Source organism: Penicillium brevicompactum (assembly GCF_028827555.1).
Source record: "Penicillium brevicompactum strain IBT 35665 chromosome Unknown utg000003l_segment0_segment0, whole genome shotgun sequence".
Taxonomy (NCBI): Eukaryota; Fungi; Ascomycota; class Eurotiomycetes; order Eurotiales; family Aspergillaceae; genus Penicillium; species Penicillium brevicompactum.
Genome location: NW_026623206.1, coordinates 4743258 through 4763547, shown reverse-complemented (window position 1 = coordinate 4763547; position 20290 = coordinate 4743258). Strand labels below are relative to the sequence as shown.

General features: G+C 47.1%; 3 protein-coding genes across 3 annotated transcripts; 1 reads left to right on the top strand and 2 right to left on the bottom strand.

Annotated features, from left to right (window-relative positions):
- Positions 1-1955: 1955 nt before the first annotated feature.
- N7506_005504 (uncharacterized protein) lies at positions 1956-3386 on the bottom strand (the record flags this gene model as incomplete). Its single annotated transcript, XM_056954798.1, has 1 exon — positions 1956-3386. One exon carries the CDS (start codon positions 3384-3386, stop codon positions 1956-1958), a length of 1431 nt encoding a protein of 476 aa, XP_056813687.1.
- A 991-nt stretch (positions 3387-4377) lies between these two features.
- On the bottom strand, positions 4378-5073 carry N7506_005503 (uncharacterized protein; the record flags this gene model as incomplete). The annotated part of the gene is made up of 2 exons (XM_056954797.1): positions 4378-4603; positions 4667-5073. 2 exons carry the CDS (start codon positions 5071-5073, stop codon positions 4378-4380), a joined length of 633 nt encoding a protein of 210 aa, XP_056813686.1.
- A 450-nt stretch (positions 5074-5523) lies between these two features.
- On the top strand, positions 5524-7146 carry N7506_005502 (RING finger protein; the record flags this gene model as incomplete). The annotated part of the gene is made up of 1 exon (XM_056954796.1): positions 5524-7146. The coding sequence occupies one exon, from the start codon at positions 5524-5526 to the stop codon at positions 7144-7146; it is 1623 nt and encodes a 540-aa protein (XP_056813685.1).
- Positions 7147-20290: the final 13144 nt, after the last annotated feature.

The following is a 20290-nucleotide window of genomic DNA, read 5'->3' as shown; positions in this document are numbered from 1 at the left end:
GGTGCGATGGCGAATAACGACGCCATTGAAGCTGCAGGTCACGCGGGCTCTCGACGTCCAGGAGGAAATGCAAAAAGCTGACCTTGCTAAGAGTTTGTTGCCTACGGCAGAGTGGACGTTTTTCGAAAGTCTGAATATCACCAAGACAGATTCTATGCTCTTGGTTTTCGAATAGGATGAATTTACTTTGGGACGTTCCGATGGACTCTGGCTTTTCCTACAGCGTTGCACGTTTTCTATAGGTTGGGAAAACAGCATAGCCACTCTGATTCAGTTGATGAAGCATGGCATCTTTTGCATCAAATATCGCAATGATCTTCGCCGGTATGATCCTTTCCTGCAGACTGATGAATCATAGACTTTGACAAATAATCATCACGGTAAGAAAAACCAAATAACACAAGCCCAGTCCACGAACTGTCGCCAAAGATGGCGCATTTCCTGACGCTTCAGCAGCTCTCGTAGGCTTAAGCTGTGTAGCAGCAGGCAAGTCGGGCACTGTCACGGCCTCCACAGTGCTAGCCGTTGGCAGAGTGAATGTGGGGATGATCAAAGTCAATGGCACGAAGGCATTGTTCCAGGCTATCGTTCCCGTTGTGTTTGTGCTTTGAGTGGTCGCCATTTTGTTTCTGACCCAGATCTTGGTGGTAGGGTCGCTCTCAGAGTCGCCTGTAAAATTTCGATGTTATAACTTGTCAATCTTGCAACATAGCATTGCAATGGGCATAAATCAAGATACTTACCCAGCTTTTGTTTGTGAAGTTAGCTAAAAGATAATGTAGCGTCTAATGAATTTAATTCAGCCTCCCAATGGCACACGTACAGCTCTCCGAACTAGACCTTATCTTAGCTGTTAATGATATGGGTGGAAATGAGATTCTCGTGGGGCTTTTACCTTACCTGGCTATTATCGTCTCTTATCGTGAAGGTAATCCCTCTTCAGGTAGTCGTTGTGGAATTGAGGAGCCAAAGGTATTCCAAGAGAATAATAGTAAGTACTCAACGACGCATGAACTCACATTCATGTGGTCGTTTTAGCTTAGTTATGTCTTGAACTCTGAATGAAATGAGAGGAAACCGCTAGAACTACCGTTGTCCCTTGCACATGGACATCAACAGTAGGCTATATCATTGCGTTGAACATGATTCCTCGAACTAGACATTGTGTGCAGACTTCCGGTATACATTCAAGGTGTCGAACTTATTATAACCTTATGTACTATGCTGTGCACTATCTCTCGAAGGTGGTCACCTTACCATCCTCACCATCTTTACCATCTTCACCATCTTCACCATCTTCACCATCTTCACCATCTTCACCATCTTCACCATCTTCACCATCTTCACCATCTTCACCATCTTCACCATCTTCACCATCTTCACCATCTTCACCATCTTCACCATCTTCACCATCTTCACCATCTTTACTTCGCTCTCTCATGTTGCCATGTCCTCTTACGGGCTGTTAGTTCCTTAGTGCTTGTTATCGTACTATTTGCTCGTTGTGTCTCAAAACCCCTTACCTTGGGGAATTGAGTCGGGCACTCGTCTAGTACAATCCCGCCAAATTCTCTGATACGATTAACAGATTCATATCACCCGTCAAAACTTATTACATCCAGTTGGCCAAGCTTCTAATTCGTTACTCACATTTTGATACATAACGGACACTTAAAGTTCGTCACCGAGTGGCAGTGTGGATATACTGCAAATAGAACAACAAGAATGAAATGACTCGGGACCTTCTGGAGACGATATACGCCAGATCACTTCATTCTGTGGAATCTGTTTTGGATCTGGACACCACATAAAAAAACACAAGAAAACAAATTTGTTTCAATTCGAAATAAAAGAAAGCTATCTATCGGTCTATTTATCGATCCATGAATCAATTTATCAAACTGGTAAATCAAAACGCCCAATTCAACGTCAGCAATCTAGAGGAAATCAAGGCATCAATGGGCGGCGACGGCTACTCCAGGTCTTTGGCCAATTGGAGTATTGACCGAGCCTTGGGGTTGCATATTCTGGGCGATTGTGTCCCGGTACAGGTCATACATGGCTTTCGCCACCGTAAGGCGAGTTTCTCTCTGGATATCGTCTAGATCATGCCATCGCTCGTCTTTCTCCCTTTCTGCAATGAATTCCGCTTCTGTACGCATGGCTCTTTGGCCAATTGCGAGGTTGGACTTGTTCTGCACGGCGTTGGTGTTCGAGTTCAAAGCAGCGCCGGAGGAAACTGGATTGTGAGGTGCCTCATCTCCATCAAGGTTGATTGGGTTGGTTGACGACCCCTGTCTTGGACGCAATTGTGCAGTGGAGGAAGGGGGGATTTCATATTGGCCCGCAGATACGTATTGAGTTGCAGGTGAACTGAGACGTCGTGTTTGCTCTCGCGGAAGTGATTGCCTCGCTGCTGACCCCAATGGGCAAGGGGTGGGAGACCGATCTTCAGAGCCTCTTCCAGTGTCACTCTGGAGCACACGCTGATAGCGTTCTTCTTGTTTGTCCCAGACCTCTTTGATCTTTGCATCTGCAGCGCGCTTGCCATTGCAGAAGCGAATGAAATCGGATCTGGGAATCCAAGAACAAAAATTTTGCGTTTTGTCGGTATCTTCTGACCTCAGGTCCTTCCATTTTATCTTCAACCATGTACAGGGATCAGACTTGTATTTTTTATTTGGATTCTTTCTTTCTTCCGAGGCAATTCCGTAGATCCCGACAACATTGTTCTTGGAATACCGCCAGTTTTTGCTTCCTGGACTAACTTTGATCTGGGAGATCCGCAGAGACGATTCAGACATGCTATTCATGAATGCATTGGTATATCCATGTCGGTATTTGAATTTGTATCTGGCTCCATGGCGAGGCCCGTACTGGAGAATGACAAAGCTTGATCCTCGCAGGGTTCCCCATCCATCTACGAGCGCGTCGCTTTCTTCCTCATCATTGGAGGGATCAAGGGTGGCTAGAAGCTCTGGCTCTTTGGGCACGATGGTACCTCGGGAACTGGGAGACAAATCATTTTGATTCTGTGGATTTCCGGTTGCAGGAGGGCGTTCATGACCACTAGAGCTTGACCCGGTTCCAGCATCATGCATCGGGGTGTCATCTCTCTCGATAGACTCCACCACTGAGCCGCTCGGTGGCGGCGAAGAGTTGGCTTGGCCAATCGGGTCACTGTCGCTAAGCTGACCACCATCGTGTGCGTCTGACGAGTTGTGTGTTGGGTGGCGCCCTTGCGAAATAGACGCTTGCGCAGCTGCACTATCGATCTTTTGCGAAGAGATCAAATTATCGTTTGCTAGTTGCTCCATTTCAGGGAGGTGAGATTTATTGGCCTTGGGGGTAGAGTTTTTAGTAACTCCACCATTATTTGGTGCCATATTGAATGGCCAACCGCGATGTTCTCTGCGAACAGCAAAAAATTCAAGCGGTCGATAGCGGGTATTTATGCATTTCGAGACATCAAGCGATGCCTTAGTTAAAACGCGTGACCGGATTATTTGACACTGAATTTTAAGGAAATGCGTGGACCTCAAGTTTATATGATTTTGCTCAACTTTCAATCAGAGCAACTGAGCATCAACTTGGCTACACTCTAGCTCCTTGAAATTTGCCTCAGAATAAAGAGACAAGGGAATACGTGGGAATATGAACTCCATAAGTTGCTGGCGAGTTCTGGAGCCTTGGCTTTGAGTATGATCACTTTTTTTGTCCGGAAATTTCTTGTTGATCTTTACTTTGAGAGACATTTTTTCTCTCCAGCCAAATAACGAGTAAGGCCAGCTATTTCATGAGGAAGGATAAGCGACCAACTTGTAAGCACTAGAGCAGCATCAATCCTCATAGAGATTTAATTGCGGCGACTTTCGCTAGGCTTTTTACCAATGCGTGCAGATGCGTTGACCTCCAGAATCATTCATTGGGTCAGTGTCAATTTGAGAAAGTTTATGGAGACAAAAAGTCAGTCCCAAGCTGCAAATGTGTCTTGTATGCAATACAGCTGCTACGTGGGATCAAAATCATACCTAACGATTTGTTTCTTTTCTAGAATTTCCTGTGCAAGGATGGCGTTGAGAGTGGCCTTCCGTCGATCCTCGGTCCATTGGGTATTCAAAGTTACTATATTCATAAAGCATCCTTTGACACTTAATAACTAATCTTGCTAGCATTTGGGCTCGGGTTAGTACAGTTTACATGACAGAGGTGCGTGACCAAAATTGTATAGGGACCAGAACAGTAATATCGAAATCTACAACTAAACAAAAAGCACGGATTGACATCTCGGCATGAAAACCAGCACAAATCCAACACCATTGTCAAATGATCAGTGGTACATGTGACCACGACCTTTCACAGTCTGAAACTTTCACATCACTTTGAGATCGCAGCTCGAAAACGCCTGATATACTCATCTTCTTTTATAATCTCCTCCAACTTGTAGAATTTGTAGATCGCCAGAAGTGCTGAACAGATAGAAAGTGTCGCTCCAGTTACAGCAGTTGTGACAATTGCCATTACCGACCAGTCTCCACCTTGAGACGTACACACGTTGATGACAGTGGTCAGCAGCCCGGCGGCAGCATTCAAGCATAGAGGCCTGGTTCGGTTTTAGTCTTGAGCCCGCGCTCTCCAAATCTGTCTCACGGCGTTGCTCACTTACACAAAGAGTTTATTGATCAGCCATAGGTAATTTCCTCTGAGCTTTGGGAAGTGCATCAACCACATGAGAGCTCCAATGCCACTCACAAGAAGAAGGCACGCAATCCCGAGTAATGGAGGGTTCTGGATGGTATGCAGCACGGTACGACCGGCTTTGTTGACTTGCAAAGCCTTTTCGACCTGATTTGAAGTTTGCAGTGAAGTGAACGTGCCGGGGATGACGAGATAACCGGCCAGCAGTGCCCAATTAGCCATACCGACCGTCATATTGAAGCTGATATCCATTTCTGCCTCTTCCCTGAGCATTCTGACATAAGTGGTCTCAATCGGGTCGTCGATCTGGCTGGCTCTAGACAGCGCAGGCGTCACATTTTCAGCTGGGTGGAACGGAACAAGCGCAGACTTCATTGCAGGAAGGGCAACCCTTTCTGATCCCATTTTACCTGTCATTCTTAGATGGTTGCCCACAGAGGTAATATCCGAGGAATGTTAGGGACTATCACGAAGAGGCCACAAACCAAGAAAGGGCTTTAGAATGCATTATATAGTCAGTAGTGTAAGATTGCTACCATTCTAATATAGAGGAAGCCGCAGCTTTGTCTCGCGGTGAGTCTGACAGAAAGTGACATTTGTTGCAAACTTGATTCAAACGACCGCAACTTGCAGATACACACGAAGAAGAAACCTGGCGCCCAAACGTTTTCGGTTGAGATTAAATTCTGAGACGAGAAAATACCACGCCAGTTCCAAGTTGAGGGCCCAGCGACACTTTGAAGCGCCTCTTGTCAATTTCAGACCAGTCCCCGAATATAAAGCCTCCAGCAGACCTCTTTCTTTTTAGATCTCCCACTCCATCTAATGGCTGCTTGGCTTGATCTCGTCAGCGAGAATGAAGTATGGAACTTGGTGGATACCAACCGCTTGGGAGAACTTGTGCAGGAATTACCCTATCCAAAATGTCAATATCCATCTCTGCTGTATTTCACCGGTAGTTCAAACCGCATGAAAGCTTTGCGGGCTCTGTTTCCATACAACAACATCACACGCAAAGGCCCCGCAGGCTTGATTCGTCTTCATCTCAGCACCAAGACCGCTCATACACAGAGCCCTATATTGTTTGCTGAAAGCAGTTTATGCCTGGAGCACAGCTTGGGCGACTCGAAATGGCTCAAGCACTCAACGACAAAGCATCGAAGCTTCTCTATAACGGGCGCAGAAGGGCTGTTGCCCCCTGCAAGGCTACAACAAGAAGTGAAGAGGGAACTTGTTTTACCATGGACCCAGATCCTGTGTTTGTTCCTCGATTCCGCCGCCGACATTCAGGCCGCAAGAAACTTACTCCAACAACCACGTCGACAGCTGACTATTGGCGACGAGGGTATTCCGGCTCCCACGCAGATAGTCATTGTCTTGACCGACGGCAAGCATACAACAAAAGCATTCACAAAAGAATACGCACAGCTCCAAGAGACGATCAAGACCGGGACAGTCACGATTCTCGATCTCGGTCCACGTAGCGGGCTTTCAGACAGCGTCGCTTTTGCGCCACTGCAAAGCTTGATCCTCAAGCAACTCGGTATAGTCCAGGCCGAGCAACTGTCAGCTTGTCGGCGGTTCTCAGCAGTTCACCTCTGTGCTTTCTGGAACACTCATGTACAAAGCCACCAAAGGCTGCTCGATGCACCGCCATTTGATCTATTGGAAAGGGCCCGAAGGGGCTATACGAGAAATGATACGATGGGCGATTGTCTTCGAGAGGTCAGCCAGCATAAACCATCCGTTGGCTGCTCAGAGGAGGACTTTGATGACCTTGTAGCTACGGCTTTCTTGATGGATGCCTACCCCCTGGAATGCATGGTAAGTTCGATTTATTTTTACTCGCACTTTCATATTTCGACTTCAAAGCTGAATTGCCCAGGTTTCTCGCCCATCTTGGTTTTCGCCGCATTTTATGAGAAATTATGTCTCAGTACCTGGGACGCAAAGTTCCAGGACCATATTGCTGGCGTTTCATTCCGCTTCGTCCAAAGTTTCGGGCAGTTGAGCTCTGTGAGAACTTCAGCAGCCATTCGAAAGGAGACGTTGCATCGCTTGTATCGCCGGTGTGGTGGTCTTCGCTCCACCACTACTTGCTTGGTCTGTCTGTGTCGACCCCCGGAGCATATGCTCCCCTGCAAACATGCAATATGTGACACCTGCGTCGTGATCTTCGGAAATCCAAGTTCGCTTGGGGAGTATCATTTCGAGGTCGTTCAATGCCCTATCTGCGAGGAGAGTTCCAACGTCACTGTCCGCCAACTACCTCCAACTAAGCATCCGGTGATTCTCAGTTTAGATGGCGGTGGAGTGCGCGTTCTGATTCAACTAGGCCTTCTACAAGCTTTAGAAAGGCGCATCGGTGTTCCGATCGCATCTCTGCCGGATCTGTGCACTGGAACTAGTGTAGGTACGTACGACCATTGGCCGAGTGACTATGGTTGATAGACTAACAAAACTGGCGATTCAGGCGCATTATCTGCTATTGACATCATTCTCAATCAATCTTCAGTCACGCGATGTTTCAATGCATTCCCCGATCTGGCGCGAAATATTTTTCGTCCTTCCTCAAATAGCCCAGTTCCTCGCTGTATTCGGTGGCTTGCCTCGGCTTTCAACTTGATCACAGATGGTCTTTATGATTCCGATGGGTTGTCACAAATTTTCAAAGCAGCCGTTGGCCCATCTCGCCGCATGTTCGATGTTGCCATGGCTAGCCCTGCGGGTTGCCGGATCGCTATTGTGGCAAGTCGTACCTCCGATGGCAAAGCCTGCGTATTGGCCAACTACCGAAGAAAAAGCCCACGTTCCGCAAATACCGCCTATCAATTTTTGGCGCCACATGATGACCGGGAGGATCCTTTTCTATGGGAAGCGTAAGTCGACCGTCCGAGTGCACCTGATGTGAATAGTAGTAGCCGATTTTGCTAACGATTAGCTTTTGACAGAGCTACATGCAGTGTTGCAGCACCCTTGTGAGTTCAGACACCATGAGACATAATATCGCGCTGACACTCTCTAGTTACTTCCAGACCAAAACTTTGCCAGGCCTTGGTCTCTTGCAAGATGGTGGGGTTCGGGCGAACAATCCGCTAGCCATTGCTTTGCGAGAGTCGGGCATTATCTGGCCCATGGCGAAAAGGCACGACCTTCTCCTATCTGTCGGAACAGGATTCTCCACGTCTAGCCCCAGCGATTCAACTGGTTTTCTTGATCGCATTCGGGAGGGTGCTCTTCCCCGACTGTTTCGGGCCATGATGTCTTCTCCCTCTATGGATGGAAAGCAAGGGTTTTTGGAAGCTCTCAATTATCTTTCCCATTCGTCGACACCCGATATTTTCCGGCTGGACCAGGCCATCGATGGTACACTGCCAGCATTAGACGATACGTGCTCGCTGGAAAAAATGTCGAATATGGACTTTGCAGTGCCAGCTGAGCTTGTGAGGAGCATTCTTGCGTCGGCCATGTTTTTCTTTGAGTTAGATGAGTCTCCCGTCCAGGGCAATGCTTCCTTTTATTGTCGGGGATCTGTTCTTTGTTCACGACCGAACCCTGCCGAGATCCTGCAGCGAGTTCTTGTCGAGTTCCCCGGCGCCAGGTTTCGGTCTGGTCAGGACCTCGATTTGGGAAGCATAGATCCAGTCGACATTTGCCAACTTTGTGGATATTTCAGAAAGCGCGTTGCTTTCCGGGTCACCAGCCTTGAGGAAAGATTCTCAATTGAGATTGCCAATGATACCTTTCGTGAAAAGATTGGCGGCTTCCCCAAATCGACGCTAGAATTTCTCGATGAGCAGAAGGCTTACGCTCAGTTTGGACGTGCAGATCATCAAATCCTAGATTGGCCGCCACGGAGATCTTGTTACTGCTATCATGGGTCAAAGCGACTAGTCCACTTCTTGGAGCCTACTGTTGGGCAGAAAAGACGGCGGCTGTGAGCTGTGTGGATTTCTCATTTGGTGTTCTAGGAAGATAATGTCAGTGGTAGTTTACCACTAAGCCCGTTTTGGACAGGATCCACAAGAGAAGCTTACTAAGAAGCAAGCCCCTGAGTCTGGTATGTATATAACAGGCGGACGGATGTATTTAGAAGAACAGCTGTTTAGTGATAATCCATTGCTACGTACGAGACCTTACCGATCCATCAATCGTCGACAGATAACAGTTAGAAGCAATATTCGATTTAGGCGAGACGGGAAATCCAGGAAACTCTGGCACCCAATAAGACGGGGCCCGTGCCTAGTCTCGTCTGCCGCTTTCCCCCCCCCTTTCTGCCTTTCTGGTTTACTCTGGCAATAAAACTAGTTGGGAACAATCAAAACAAATCAATATTATGCTTAGGCTGTCTGAATCTAAACTCCAACATGCCGTGTCTGTACTTGCGCCCTATGCATACACGTGATGGCCGCCCTTGTTTGTGAAAATCTCGATATTGCGAGTAGGGCGTTGCAAAAGAAATCGTCATGAAGGTCACTCGGTGGCAAAGAACCATGCGCCGTCTCCAATATACCACCTATTAGAATGGCGGTGCAATTGGCGCCCGGGAACATCGTTGGGATTATCAACAGGCTGGCTTGGTGCTTTGCCGGTGCTGGTCTACGACTAAGAGTTCGAGGTCCGCCAAAGGTGGTGAGAGTGTGAGGAAAGCCGTTGAGAAAGTACCCAAGAGCACCAATCGACTGCGTTCACCCATAAAACAGACCTTTCGTTCTTAAAAGGCCTGCGAGCCTCGAGACCAATCTCGGTTTCAGTGAGCTGAGACGTCAGTCTGCGATCGATATCCGATGAACCCTTTTCAAAAACAAATTTGCGGTCGCTCTGGCGACACCACCTCAAGCATCTACAGTCGATCCACCGACACGGCCAAAGATGCTATCCCTATGACTACCATACCAACTAACCTCCAAATCAAGCCATCTCTTCCTGAGATAAATATACTGGACCACCAAATCTCTATGGCTCGTGGGTCTACCATGGCCTTGGAAACCACACGGCCGCGACTGAGAAAATCCAAGACACAACCCCAAATGTCGATTTTGGAGTTAAAGGCCGAACGAATGCAACAACATAGTCAGCAGGGGCTCGAGAACGATTTTTATTCCAAGTGTTTTGAGAGCTTCCACCAACTCGTCAGTGCCACCATGGACGCAACCCAAAGTCTGGCTCTGCAGTATCACTTCAACCCCGCAAACAGCCCTTCCCGTGACCCGCGCCTGACTCGAGCTATCGTTTCATTAAGAGTGGCTCTTGATAAATCCCGGGCTGAGGGAAACCAGTGCAGAGCAGAAGTGGAAGCAGCAGTGGAGGGTGTCTTCTGTTCGGCAGTCTTCACTTCGATGGCTTTGACACTTTGCCAGCTTTGTGTCTTTGACCCTGCCAAGAGCATTCAGGATAACCGGTTGAGCTTGATTCAAATTAAATGCCGTTGGGTGACTTGAATACTAGACGAGGTCTGATCTGTGGCTTGAGGTCTTTCAGTAACAAATGAATAGCATATCAGAATCCGTGCTATGTATTTTTCACATTAGCCACAGCAGAGGGGCCGTGTATTTCACCATTCGCTTCGCGTTGTAGGGATAAACCGACGAGCCTTAGGAGCTTTTGAACTCCGCGCGTAAGAACTGTTTCACTTTGGAGACAAAATCGTCTTCAATGCTCTGAAGCACTCTCTTGACCGCTTCTGGAAGCAATATCATCCGCCGATCCAGATGCTGTGGGCGGCATTCACATAAAAAAATAATTAGGAGAGCTTTTTGCTTTAGCTGGGCTGTCAGCTGGTCGAACTCTGACAGCGCTGTCTTCACGAACTCTTGAATGCGACAAAGACTTTTGCTCTCTTTGGAGCCAGCGATGCATTTCGAAAATTGAACGGCCCCGCGAAGCATCTTAAGGAGAGTTTTCCGATCGTGTGGAATGCGGTGCACAGCTGCGTGGCGAATGCTGGTAATCACGCGATCCTGTCAAAGCGGTCAGAGTCAACTGAAAACATTTGTCCTTGACTTTTTTTTATGAGCTTTCAAGAATCGAACGAACTTGTGTAACTCTAAAGCTTCTGGGCACGTCCATCCGGCCGTGAGAGAGTCCGACAGAAGCCATTGCCGAAGGAAGCGGAAGGCATGATTCTCGAGTTGACGTTGTATGACCTGCAGGATATGGTGTTGAGCGCGAAACGAAAAGTAGTCAACCGAAAATCCGGGCGATGAGCTTATGATTTCCATCACTCCTATCCAATATGGTTACCTAATACATATCCACTGCAGTTGTCAATGCCTAGGTGTCTGACATACCCTCATTTAGCAAATCATTCTGGGCCATAGAGGTGATTGGAGCTGTGAATTTCAGCTCTTTGGTGTTGTCAAACAAAGTTGGAAGTCAGTGAAACGACATCGAGCCAGCGAGCTGACAAGATTTCCTACATATACACCGTTGTATGCATGTGAGGAATTTGTCGAATGAGCCAGTCGTAAAATTGAGGTGACTGTGTCAGTAGGTCGCATATCCTCATGTTTTTGGTGATAGCATCATATTGCTGCGGGCTCATCAATTTAAATTGTGACTTCACAGCGGTCGGTAGCTCTCTCATACCGGTAATACCATTTTATTTGTTTCTTTGGATTACCAAGGAGGGGCTGGATATATAACGGCGGATTTTTCTCTTCTTTGCTTTGCGGTGCTTTCGACTTTTCTGTATAAAGATGATTGCGCTGGGGATCTTCATCCTGAGCGTCCTGCTGGTCACGATTCCAGTGGTATGGCCCTTGCTTCGTCCGAGTTCGAGACATGCTAAAACTTTACTAGACTTCCAGGCCCTTAAAGGCAATCATGTTCACATCAGAGCCGGAAGTAAGGGATGCTTTTCATACAGTACGGTATCGCGAGGACTTGCGCTGATAGTTCTTTTGCAACGCAGACACCTGTCCCACTACGCGCTCACAGCGTGAGACGAAACAACGATCTATCTAGTGACCCCATCAGTGAGTGTTTTAACCCTTTTAGAAACGGTCTGTCTGCTTATGCCATGTTCCAGTTGTTCTCGATTCAAGCGCACAACACGGTCGACTCCACCGGCATCGCCGGAGGCACGTTACTGGTAGATAGCGTCGGAGACGGATGCGGGACAAGGTTATTCCGCTGGCTCATTAGCCACTGGGCTACCCACACAACGTGACCCACGGTCGCACGAGCGACCTTCCCCTTTAAATTAGTGAAAACCATTCGATTTTGTCCACTATCAAAAGTACAATAAGAACATATGTTTAGCTATTGAACACGTGTAGGGCATTTAGAACATGTATAACCTTTTATTTCACAGCTAGATAATGTTACCTGCCGCCGAACTAAGGGCATAGAAGGTAAAGTAGGCTGAGCAACCGGTTTTGCCGGTACCCATGGTGAATATATTCTTTGCTTTGATTCCTCATCGTCGAGAATCATATCATCTCCACCACCCTCTATTGTAAACCTAGACTCTCGCAATAGGCCGGTTGGGCCTAAACTTCGAGCCCACGGCCCATTGGTGGGGGCCATACACCCCATTAAAACCCATTTCAACGCTGACAAATCGACATGTGTAATCGCTGTAACACGAACTTCTACTTGTCGCACAAGGTTCAAAATTGAATGATAGATTTATAGTAGTGATACTATTACATGTTTCAATTTTGAGTTGGATCCGACCGGTGGAAGTCAAGATATCGCGAAAAATGTTGATATTCATGTTTTGATCTTGGATATATATATGAGGTTTATGCGTAAGTACCACCACTTTCTAGTGAACCTCTATAATTTATAAAATTCCTAAATACACGCGTCTTTTCGCGACTTTAGACGTGATATAAAGAGTTAATAGGAACTAATTCTAAAATAACAAAATTAACTAAAAATTACCTTAGTGATAAGGTAGAAAAACGGTGGTAAAACGGAAGGTAATTGATAAATCCGAAAAAGAGGGTTCAACTTTGCTTGGCACCTGAATTCTCGGCATGTTTGTACTGTTTGGGGCCCATTTGGGGCCCATCAACCCATCATCGTGACTAAGCACCCACCGACGGTCGGTCCCCTCCTGTCAGTGAGCCAAACCTATTTCACAAACCAAAGAGGGTAGTAAATTGTGCTGAATCACTCGTTTTTTGGTCTGTTTCTTGTTGGTGCTTGTTCGAGTATTAGTGCCTGCATCCCTCGGATCCGACAGATACTGTCCCTTTAACAATATACCACAGTCCACAGAGCATGTATGGGGTACACAAAAAACATAGCAAGATTTGCTAGCAACCCAAAGAGATTGAATGTCATACAGAGCTGATATATTGATTCAGCGACTGCGCTGAGATCTGCTAATTCTCGAATCCCACTGTGCACCAAAGTGAACTAAGTAGGCGCAAAAGGGTTCGATGATCACGAAAACATGCGACGACTATTCTCCAAAAGCTGCGCTAGAGCTTCCCATCTGTTGTATTGACGAACTGGAGCGCAGAGAACGGGGAGCTCTTTGTCGACTGGCTGAGCAGAGACCATGGAGCTATAATAGCGAGGCGTTCGAACAACAGTAGACTTGGAGCGTATTTTCTTTCACCAATCAGCGGCAAATCACCATTCCTTATGTCAACATCGTCTTACCATGTCTTCCCTGGAGGGTGGAGGGGTATCTGGGTGAGAGTGATATGTGAAAATCTGATCATCAGGCGATTCCATGATGAGCCAGCTCTTCATCCCATATAGAAGCCAAAATTCATTGTGGCGCCGTAATAGATTGTTGCGGCGCTTGCGGAGTTGCTCTCGCTTGACCCGGCGCTTGCGGAGCTCCTCTCGCTCGACACGGCTTAGAGCAGGCGCCATCTGTCAATTAATTTACTGCAATCAAACAGCAGTTTGCCACGGCTGCATGCAGCATTTATGTATGTCGCAATGCCATGGTCTGAGCATCGAAGCTGACTTCAACGATGCTCACCGCATCCGCGGATTTTCCCAACGATTCTCACCTGTTACGATATAAATTGCGGGCTAGACTAATTGCGGGTTAGAGAATGCAAGAAATGCGGCTCGACGTTGATATGCAAGATTGACATTTTCTATCCCCAGCATGAGACATAAAGCAACAATGTGAGTCTACGTGCCTTGGATCTTACCTCAAATTCTAATGTTTGATACAAGGAATCATACGAGCCATTTGGCAAAGACCCAACATATTGGGCTAGTCAGCTTATATCAGTATGAGACTAAGCGGAGAGATGCTCTGGCCTTCCCTTGCTTGATTGATTTCACATCAAGCACGTGAAGCAACTTGCAATGGAAAAAGGCAACTACCGCCCAGTTAACGTATGTATCGTACATGCCTCTATCCCGACTTCCCCTTGTTTCCTACGACATCTCGAGATCAACTGTCGCTTTTCTGGGCATATGGCTGACAACAAGGAACACGCAGCCGACATTTGCTTCGCGGAAGCCTACATCCAACCATGACACTGGCTCTCAGATAAGCCAGGTATCACCTGAGGACAGTTCGAGACTTCACGAAATGCCAGTCTCAAAACAGTCTTCCTCGCCGACCTTGCACCGACCATTATATTGTGATCATTTGCGATCAAAGTCCAACTCTCCAGTCAAGACCCCTGCCGCTGCATCTGCAACGGAATTAGACCATAGTGGAAGAATGACCGGGGTAAATCTCTCAACTGGTACCACAAGAGGACAACAAATCAACACTGGCTTTGATGGCCGCATCCTACCGAAAGCAGATTCAAAGAGCGACGCTACAAGCTTGCTTCAGGAAGTTACTAGCAAAATTGCGCTTCTACCGGTTGACTTAGATCGTGTTCCTCAAGGCTTGACGAGTTCGGATAAATCGCATCCGGAATATTCATCGGAATCCTACGTGGCGCCTCTAGATCTTTCTATGAGCCAGGAGCATACCAAAGATGCCATGGGCACAGAAACTGGCAAGGGGAACCTCTCGCAGAAAGAGACGACAAGCAATTTTGGTACCGGGAGGTCTGCCATTGCTGGTCATATCAGTGAGACCACGAGACATTCTTCATCTGAGGTCACCACTCATGATTTCCCAACTTTGTCACAAACGTTGGCAGAAACAACCAGTTCTCAAAGTAGTTCGCAGACGATAGGGTCCATATCAGCTACAAAAACCTCAAACCGTGAATGGCAAGACACGGCAATATCAGGCAGTAACATATCGGTGGGGCTTTCAAAACAGGGCGTGGCGCTTTTACTTAGTATTGTCCTCGGTGGCATTCTCGTTTTGATCGGTATTTTTGCTATACATGGCTTTATCCTGCTTCGTTTGCATAAGCAGGCTGGGGGGCCGGTGGCTGTTCGCCCGCATGCGGCTGTGAGTTTTCCGGATAAAAAAAAGAGAATATTGCCTAGGACAGCTGAATTTTCGCACTTTTCAATTGACACTTGAATATATATCGCATAGTGGCTGGCATTCGTGAAGCTATTAACGTACATAATCTGCAATAGCTCTCTAGATCTGGATTTTGATAGTTTGAGCGAACAGTTCTTCTCAGGGCAGCTTGCCTCTCCAACCCGACTTTGGGATATGGAATCCAGACCTAGGACTCAATCATATAGAGAAAACTGTTATTTCAAGCCCCGGCTACTTTCCAGTGGTCCAAGCGAGCATGAGCATGGAGTCCTAGCTGAATGACAATGGAAGGAGTAAATATGGTGAAGATCGTCATCGTCAACCCATTGTAAGCTCGGTCGTGTTTTGAGCATGTACACTACCATTTCTAGATGTTGACTTTAGCCTGGTATGACCATTGCCATTCCCATAGTGAGGCTGCACAGCGTCCAATTTCGCTGCCTGCCAGAACGACCATCATACCGTTGATTCTAAAGGGCCCGCAACTAGAGAGTAGCCTCAGAAATCGACAGTGCTGCCGGGGTGGGATCATAATGTACTGCCGAACTCAAAACTCGTTTCAGTTATTATATCGTATTCAATCACTATTTAAGGCCAATAGTCCGGTGCAGACTGGTCAATTTATGCACAATAGGTACCAAATTCACGGCGCAAATGAAAGCTCACGGTATCTGTGCCAACCCGGCCACGGATTCTAAAAATCACTTGTTTGAGCAAAGTCTCGGCACAGCTTTACAAAAAAAGAAGCCGTCAAATGAGCGAAGTCAAGGCTCCGATGAAAGCTACATCAGTTGTATGATACTTTTGTTCTTACTCTTTTCGGGCACCTCCCCAGTGAATCGTATGACTGTCGTCACCAATGAACTAGAGCGGCCAGTGGGAACATTGCCGGCGACAATGCCCAAAGTTCACCGTCCACGTTTGAATCTAGCATTTACCCCGATGACTTCGGTATCGGATCTGTTAGCTCAAGCACAGCGTACACAAGTTTCGCAGGGGAAGAAGGGAAATGACAAGATAACCCTCCCTCTCAAGAAGGCCCGGCTACCATTACGGAATTTAGTGAACACGAGTCAAATTGTGACTAAAATTCAACTTCTAAAGAGACGAGGCTGGCCGAAGCTGAAGAGATTGAGCCAAGCCGTTCATCGCAATTCACGACGGATTTTGCTTCTTCATGCACACCTTTCGGCATTACAATCTCAGCTCGAAGAACGGACATCTGCTCGATCCGCTTCAATGAAGACAGCCGTGTGCAAACAGGAACTGACGAAATCTCAACTTGCCCCGGGCCGGATGTATCAACTTGGATATTTCTTGATCCAGCATTTTCTCAAGAAATATAATGAGGGGCGAGTTGATGAAAATCTAGTGAATATGCCCGATTTGGCCGCTCTGTTGATTGACCAATTCCATTGCCTGCGCGAGTGATTTTATTCATTTCGTGTTTTTTTTTGGCAATTTTGGGTGGAAGTGAGGTCGACCTATCGCTTTATGGGTCATGTAGTAGAATGATCGTCTTCCAAAGAAATACACCGAGAAATGATCTAATTACGGCTGATACTACTTCTCCACGATTTCATACGGCAACGCGACGTACGATGTTTCAAGTACTCTGAAGTATGTTTCTTAGTAGACAACAGCCTTTGGCATAGTAGGGGAATCACCAACGCACAGGATTTAAAGACCACCTCCCTGCTACAATTGACTGTTGTATCATTGTCGCCTCCCTGGACGGTACAGCAATTTTCGAAAGCAGTTTACCCCTCAGGCATACACACTTTGTTTCTCGGCCCGTACCCGAGACAACGCTAGGCCAGGCTTGGCTAGCTTACCTGAAACTGGTGTAAAGTGGATAGAATCTGTCCACTTGTCCTAATGAGGATTAAGTCGGTTTTAAATACGGGCCGAGAAACAACGCGAGAGTGTCTAACGGGTAAACTGTTTTCGAAAATCGCTGTAAGCTCTCCCGGGCATATACGCCAGAGCAATGCACTCGGTTTTAGTGAATTACAGGAGACAGTACCTCATTTCACATCTGATATACAGAGGATTTCGAAAACAGTTTACCCCCAGACACACCTGTTTCCTTTTTCCCAGAGACCCAAAAGGACGTCCGGTCCGGATCGCTGGGTTTCAGATTCCCCCGCAGCCAATAATACGGTGTTACGCCTCAAGGAAGGTACCCCAGCTAGCCAAATTTAGATTCGCGCATTCTGAGTGGGGCGCTGGGAAAGAAAGCGTGTGTCTGGGGGTGAAAACTGTTTTCGAAATTCTCTGTAGAACCTTTCATAGTGCCAAGAGTGTGGGCTTGAATAGTACCGCTACGTAGAGATAGTAGTGAAGCTCGACTCATCAAGTTCGTGATGGCTATGAGACAAACTGCCTCAAGTGTAAGACAACAACGTGTAGAACAATCAACCTCAATGCCGAACTTCTTCCAAGCTTGTTTCCAACGAATATCCATTCAACAGCGAGCCACACTATGTACATCTCACTAGCCACTACGCGCATAACGAATTGTCTATCAAGAAATCCGAGGAGAATATACTAAAAATGGCATAATTCACTCTATTCTTCAAGAATCAGTGCTTCTATAGATTTGTTAGACAATACCAGAAACGTATTAAATATGCTTGAGATACAACAGAGGTACAACAGAAAATTTATTACACACCTCACACACGACATCTACAATCTTCAATCTTCTGTGTTGTGATGTCACTTATAGTCCTCGGGAGCTTTTGTAGTGACACTACAATGAAATAGATCATTACCCTTTAAAGCTCTCCTTCACCACTGCCGTCTCGATCTTTCAGCTTGGAGATTTGCTCTTGCAACCAAGCCATTGCTGTAGCCATCTGTTGGTCATTTTCACCGGTCCTCTGTCTTTTACTCCCGATGCCCATCTGCGAGGGCACACTCTCGTACTCAGGATACTGATTCTTGAGGTTGGCATGAAGCTGCGACGATGGATAATCCACGTAATGCGAATAGCACTCGCCGGGATGTATGTGTCGCCCATCCATCAGTTGGACACTGAAGTTATTGTTAGAAAGACCCGACGAAAATTCCTCAAAGAAACTCTCATCGATCGGTAGTCCGACGCTTTGTGTATTTTCCCCTAGAGTGATATTCATGACACAGAACACCGTTGGCTGATTCGCTGCTGGAGCAACAGTTACCACATTGTGAGCCAGAGCTGTTGAGGCGGCGAGAGGAATCTCTGTGACGCTGCCAGAATCGACATCCATATCTGGTATCGCTGTCACGTTCCCACCAGCATCTCCTTGATTCAGCTGCTCGCCGTGATACTGAATATCGGTGTTGTTCTCGGCAGGATCACCACCGTGTGTTTGGCCATTGCTATTCCACAAATAGCCAAAGAATGCCTTGAAAACTGACTGTCGGAGGAAGCCTGCTGTCACGCGAACTGGAATCTGGCTTTGCTGCAGCGACTCTGCGGACAGGGCGAATCGATCGGCCTCGACGGTATTCGAGTATGGCTTTCCGCATCTTTTCGTCACATCTATCTCTTCGGATATGTCTTCTGGGTATTCACACGGACTGGGGGATGGTAGCTCCACTGATGGAAATGAAGTGTCGTTTGGGACCGGTGGTTGGAATGACCTTGCTCTCATCAATGAAAACAAATGGCGCCATATTTCCTGGTTCGGGATAAAAGACGATTCGGAGCTCTGTGGATCAAACATATCTTCAGGATCAGGGTCTTTTGGCCATTTCAGGCGTTGGTGATCTGTCAATTCAAATCCATACTGGAAACTGAAGCGCCAAAATTCGAGCAGATCGTCTCCTAGCCATCGTTTTCTCAACTCCATTGAAATGGGAACCGGATGGTAAAACTTCCTGTACAGACCTTGGTCAATGGTAACCTTTTCGCTCCGCGGTTGAACGAACAGTCGCTTCATGACACATTGAGCGACCTCAAGATAGAGCCGATCTTTGAAAAATGTTTTCAAGGTTGGAATTGGATAATCAATCTCAGTCAAGCGCGCCCATATCCCCCGTTGGTCTGCTTCTGAGAAGTTCGGAAAAAGCCTACCTTTCTTCATATTATCCTCAAGGAACTTCAAATCTGCGCTGGAGACCTTAGGGACGCGAGATTGGAGCAGATCGACCGTGACTCCATCTATTAGTGGTAGAAGCTCGTCTCTTCCCCCAACCAATGTCGAAAAAGTGCTGAAGATCAATCCCCAGTAGCATGCGATTGGCTGTATTTGCAATGAAGTTAGCTGAGATGAATCTGATTGCATTCGGGCATCCGATGAGACTCACTTCATCGCAATGCATGGCTGTCACTTTATGAAGCAGTCCGATCCGCATGCCTTCCCAGAGACCCGGAATAACGAGCAATGAGTTGAGCTTTTGGTGTAAGGTTTCATGCTTGAAGAACAGTCTCAAATACTTTCCCTTCTTACTTCCCGCGACTGCTTCCAGCACAGCCCACCAGTTTTTCGCAGCCAGTGGATCCCGCGGTGTGTTGAGATGGCCCTCATAGAGGTTGATACGCTCGTAGATCAGTCCATCGGGTGGCCGATTGTCGTTTGGATATCGCTCCTTTAGGGATTGGACGAACTTGTGATGAAGAGCCTCCGCTTCATTTCTGTGGTCATCTGGCGAGGCTAAAAAATAATCAGCGGGCATATCCGAGTACTTGGGTTGAGAAAACTCACCTTCTTCATTATCTGTCAGATACACATCTACGATCCACCACTGGTTGTCGTGATCAAGAACGCTCCTTGCAGCCGTGATCAGGTTCTCGTGGTCGTATGCGCGCAAACGATAGTCCAACTCTACGTCCAAGCTAGGAATCATTCCACTGCCAGATCGCGGGCGTACGTAATCTTGCCAATGAGTTCTGGGAACTATCACTGGCACATGATTTTCCCTAATCAACCGCTGACAGCCTTGAATCTTCATCATCCGTTCCAATCGACAGATGTTTTTCCGGCCGTCCATCCGTCTTCTGAACCCGGTCTCAAAGACAAGGTGCGAGAGATGCACTCTGGCAGATAATTCGAAGTGACGTTTTCGATAGTCGTATAACTTGCGCTCCCAATGTTCAACTTCTGACTGTCTGGAAGATGACATGATAAGCGCGAACAGGTTTTTGAAATGTACAGATAAGTAAACGTATAGAATGGCGAGAGGACAAGTCTAGACATTGGGGAAACCATATGCGATAGG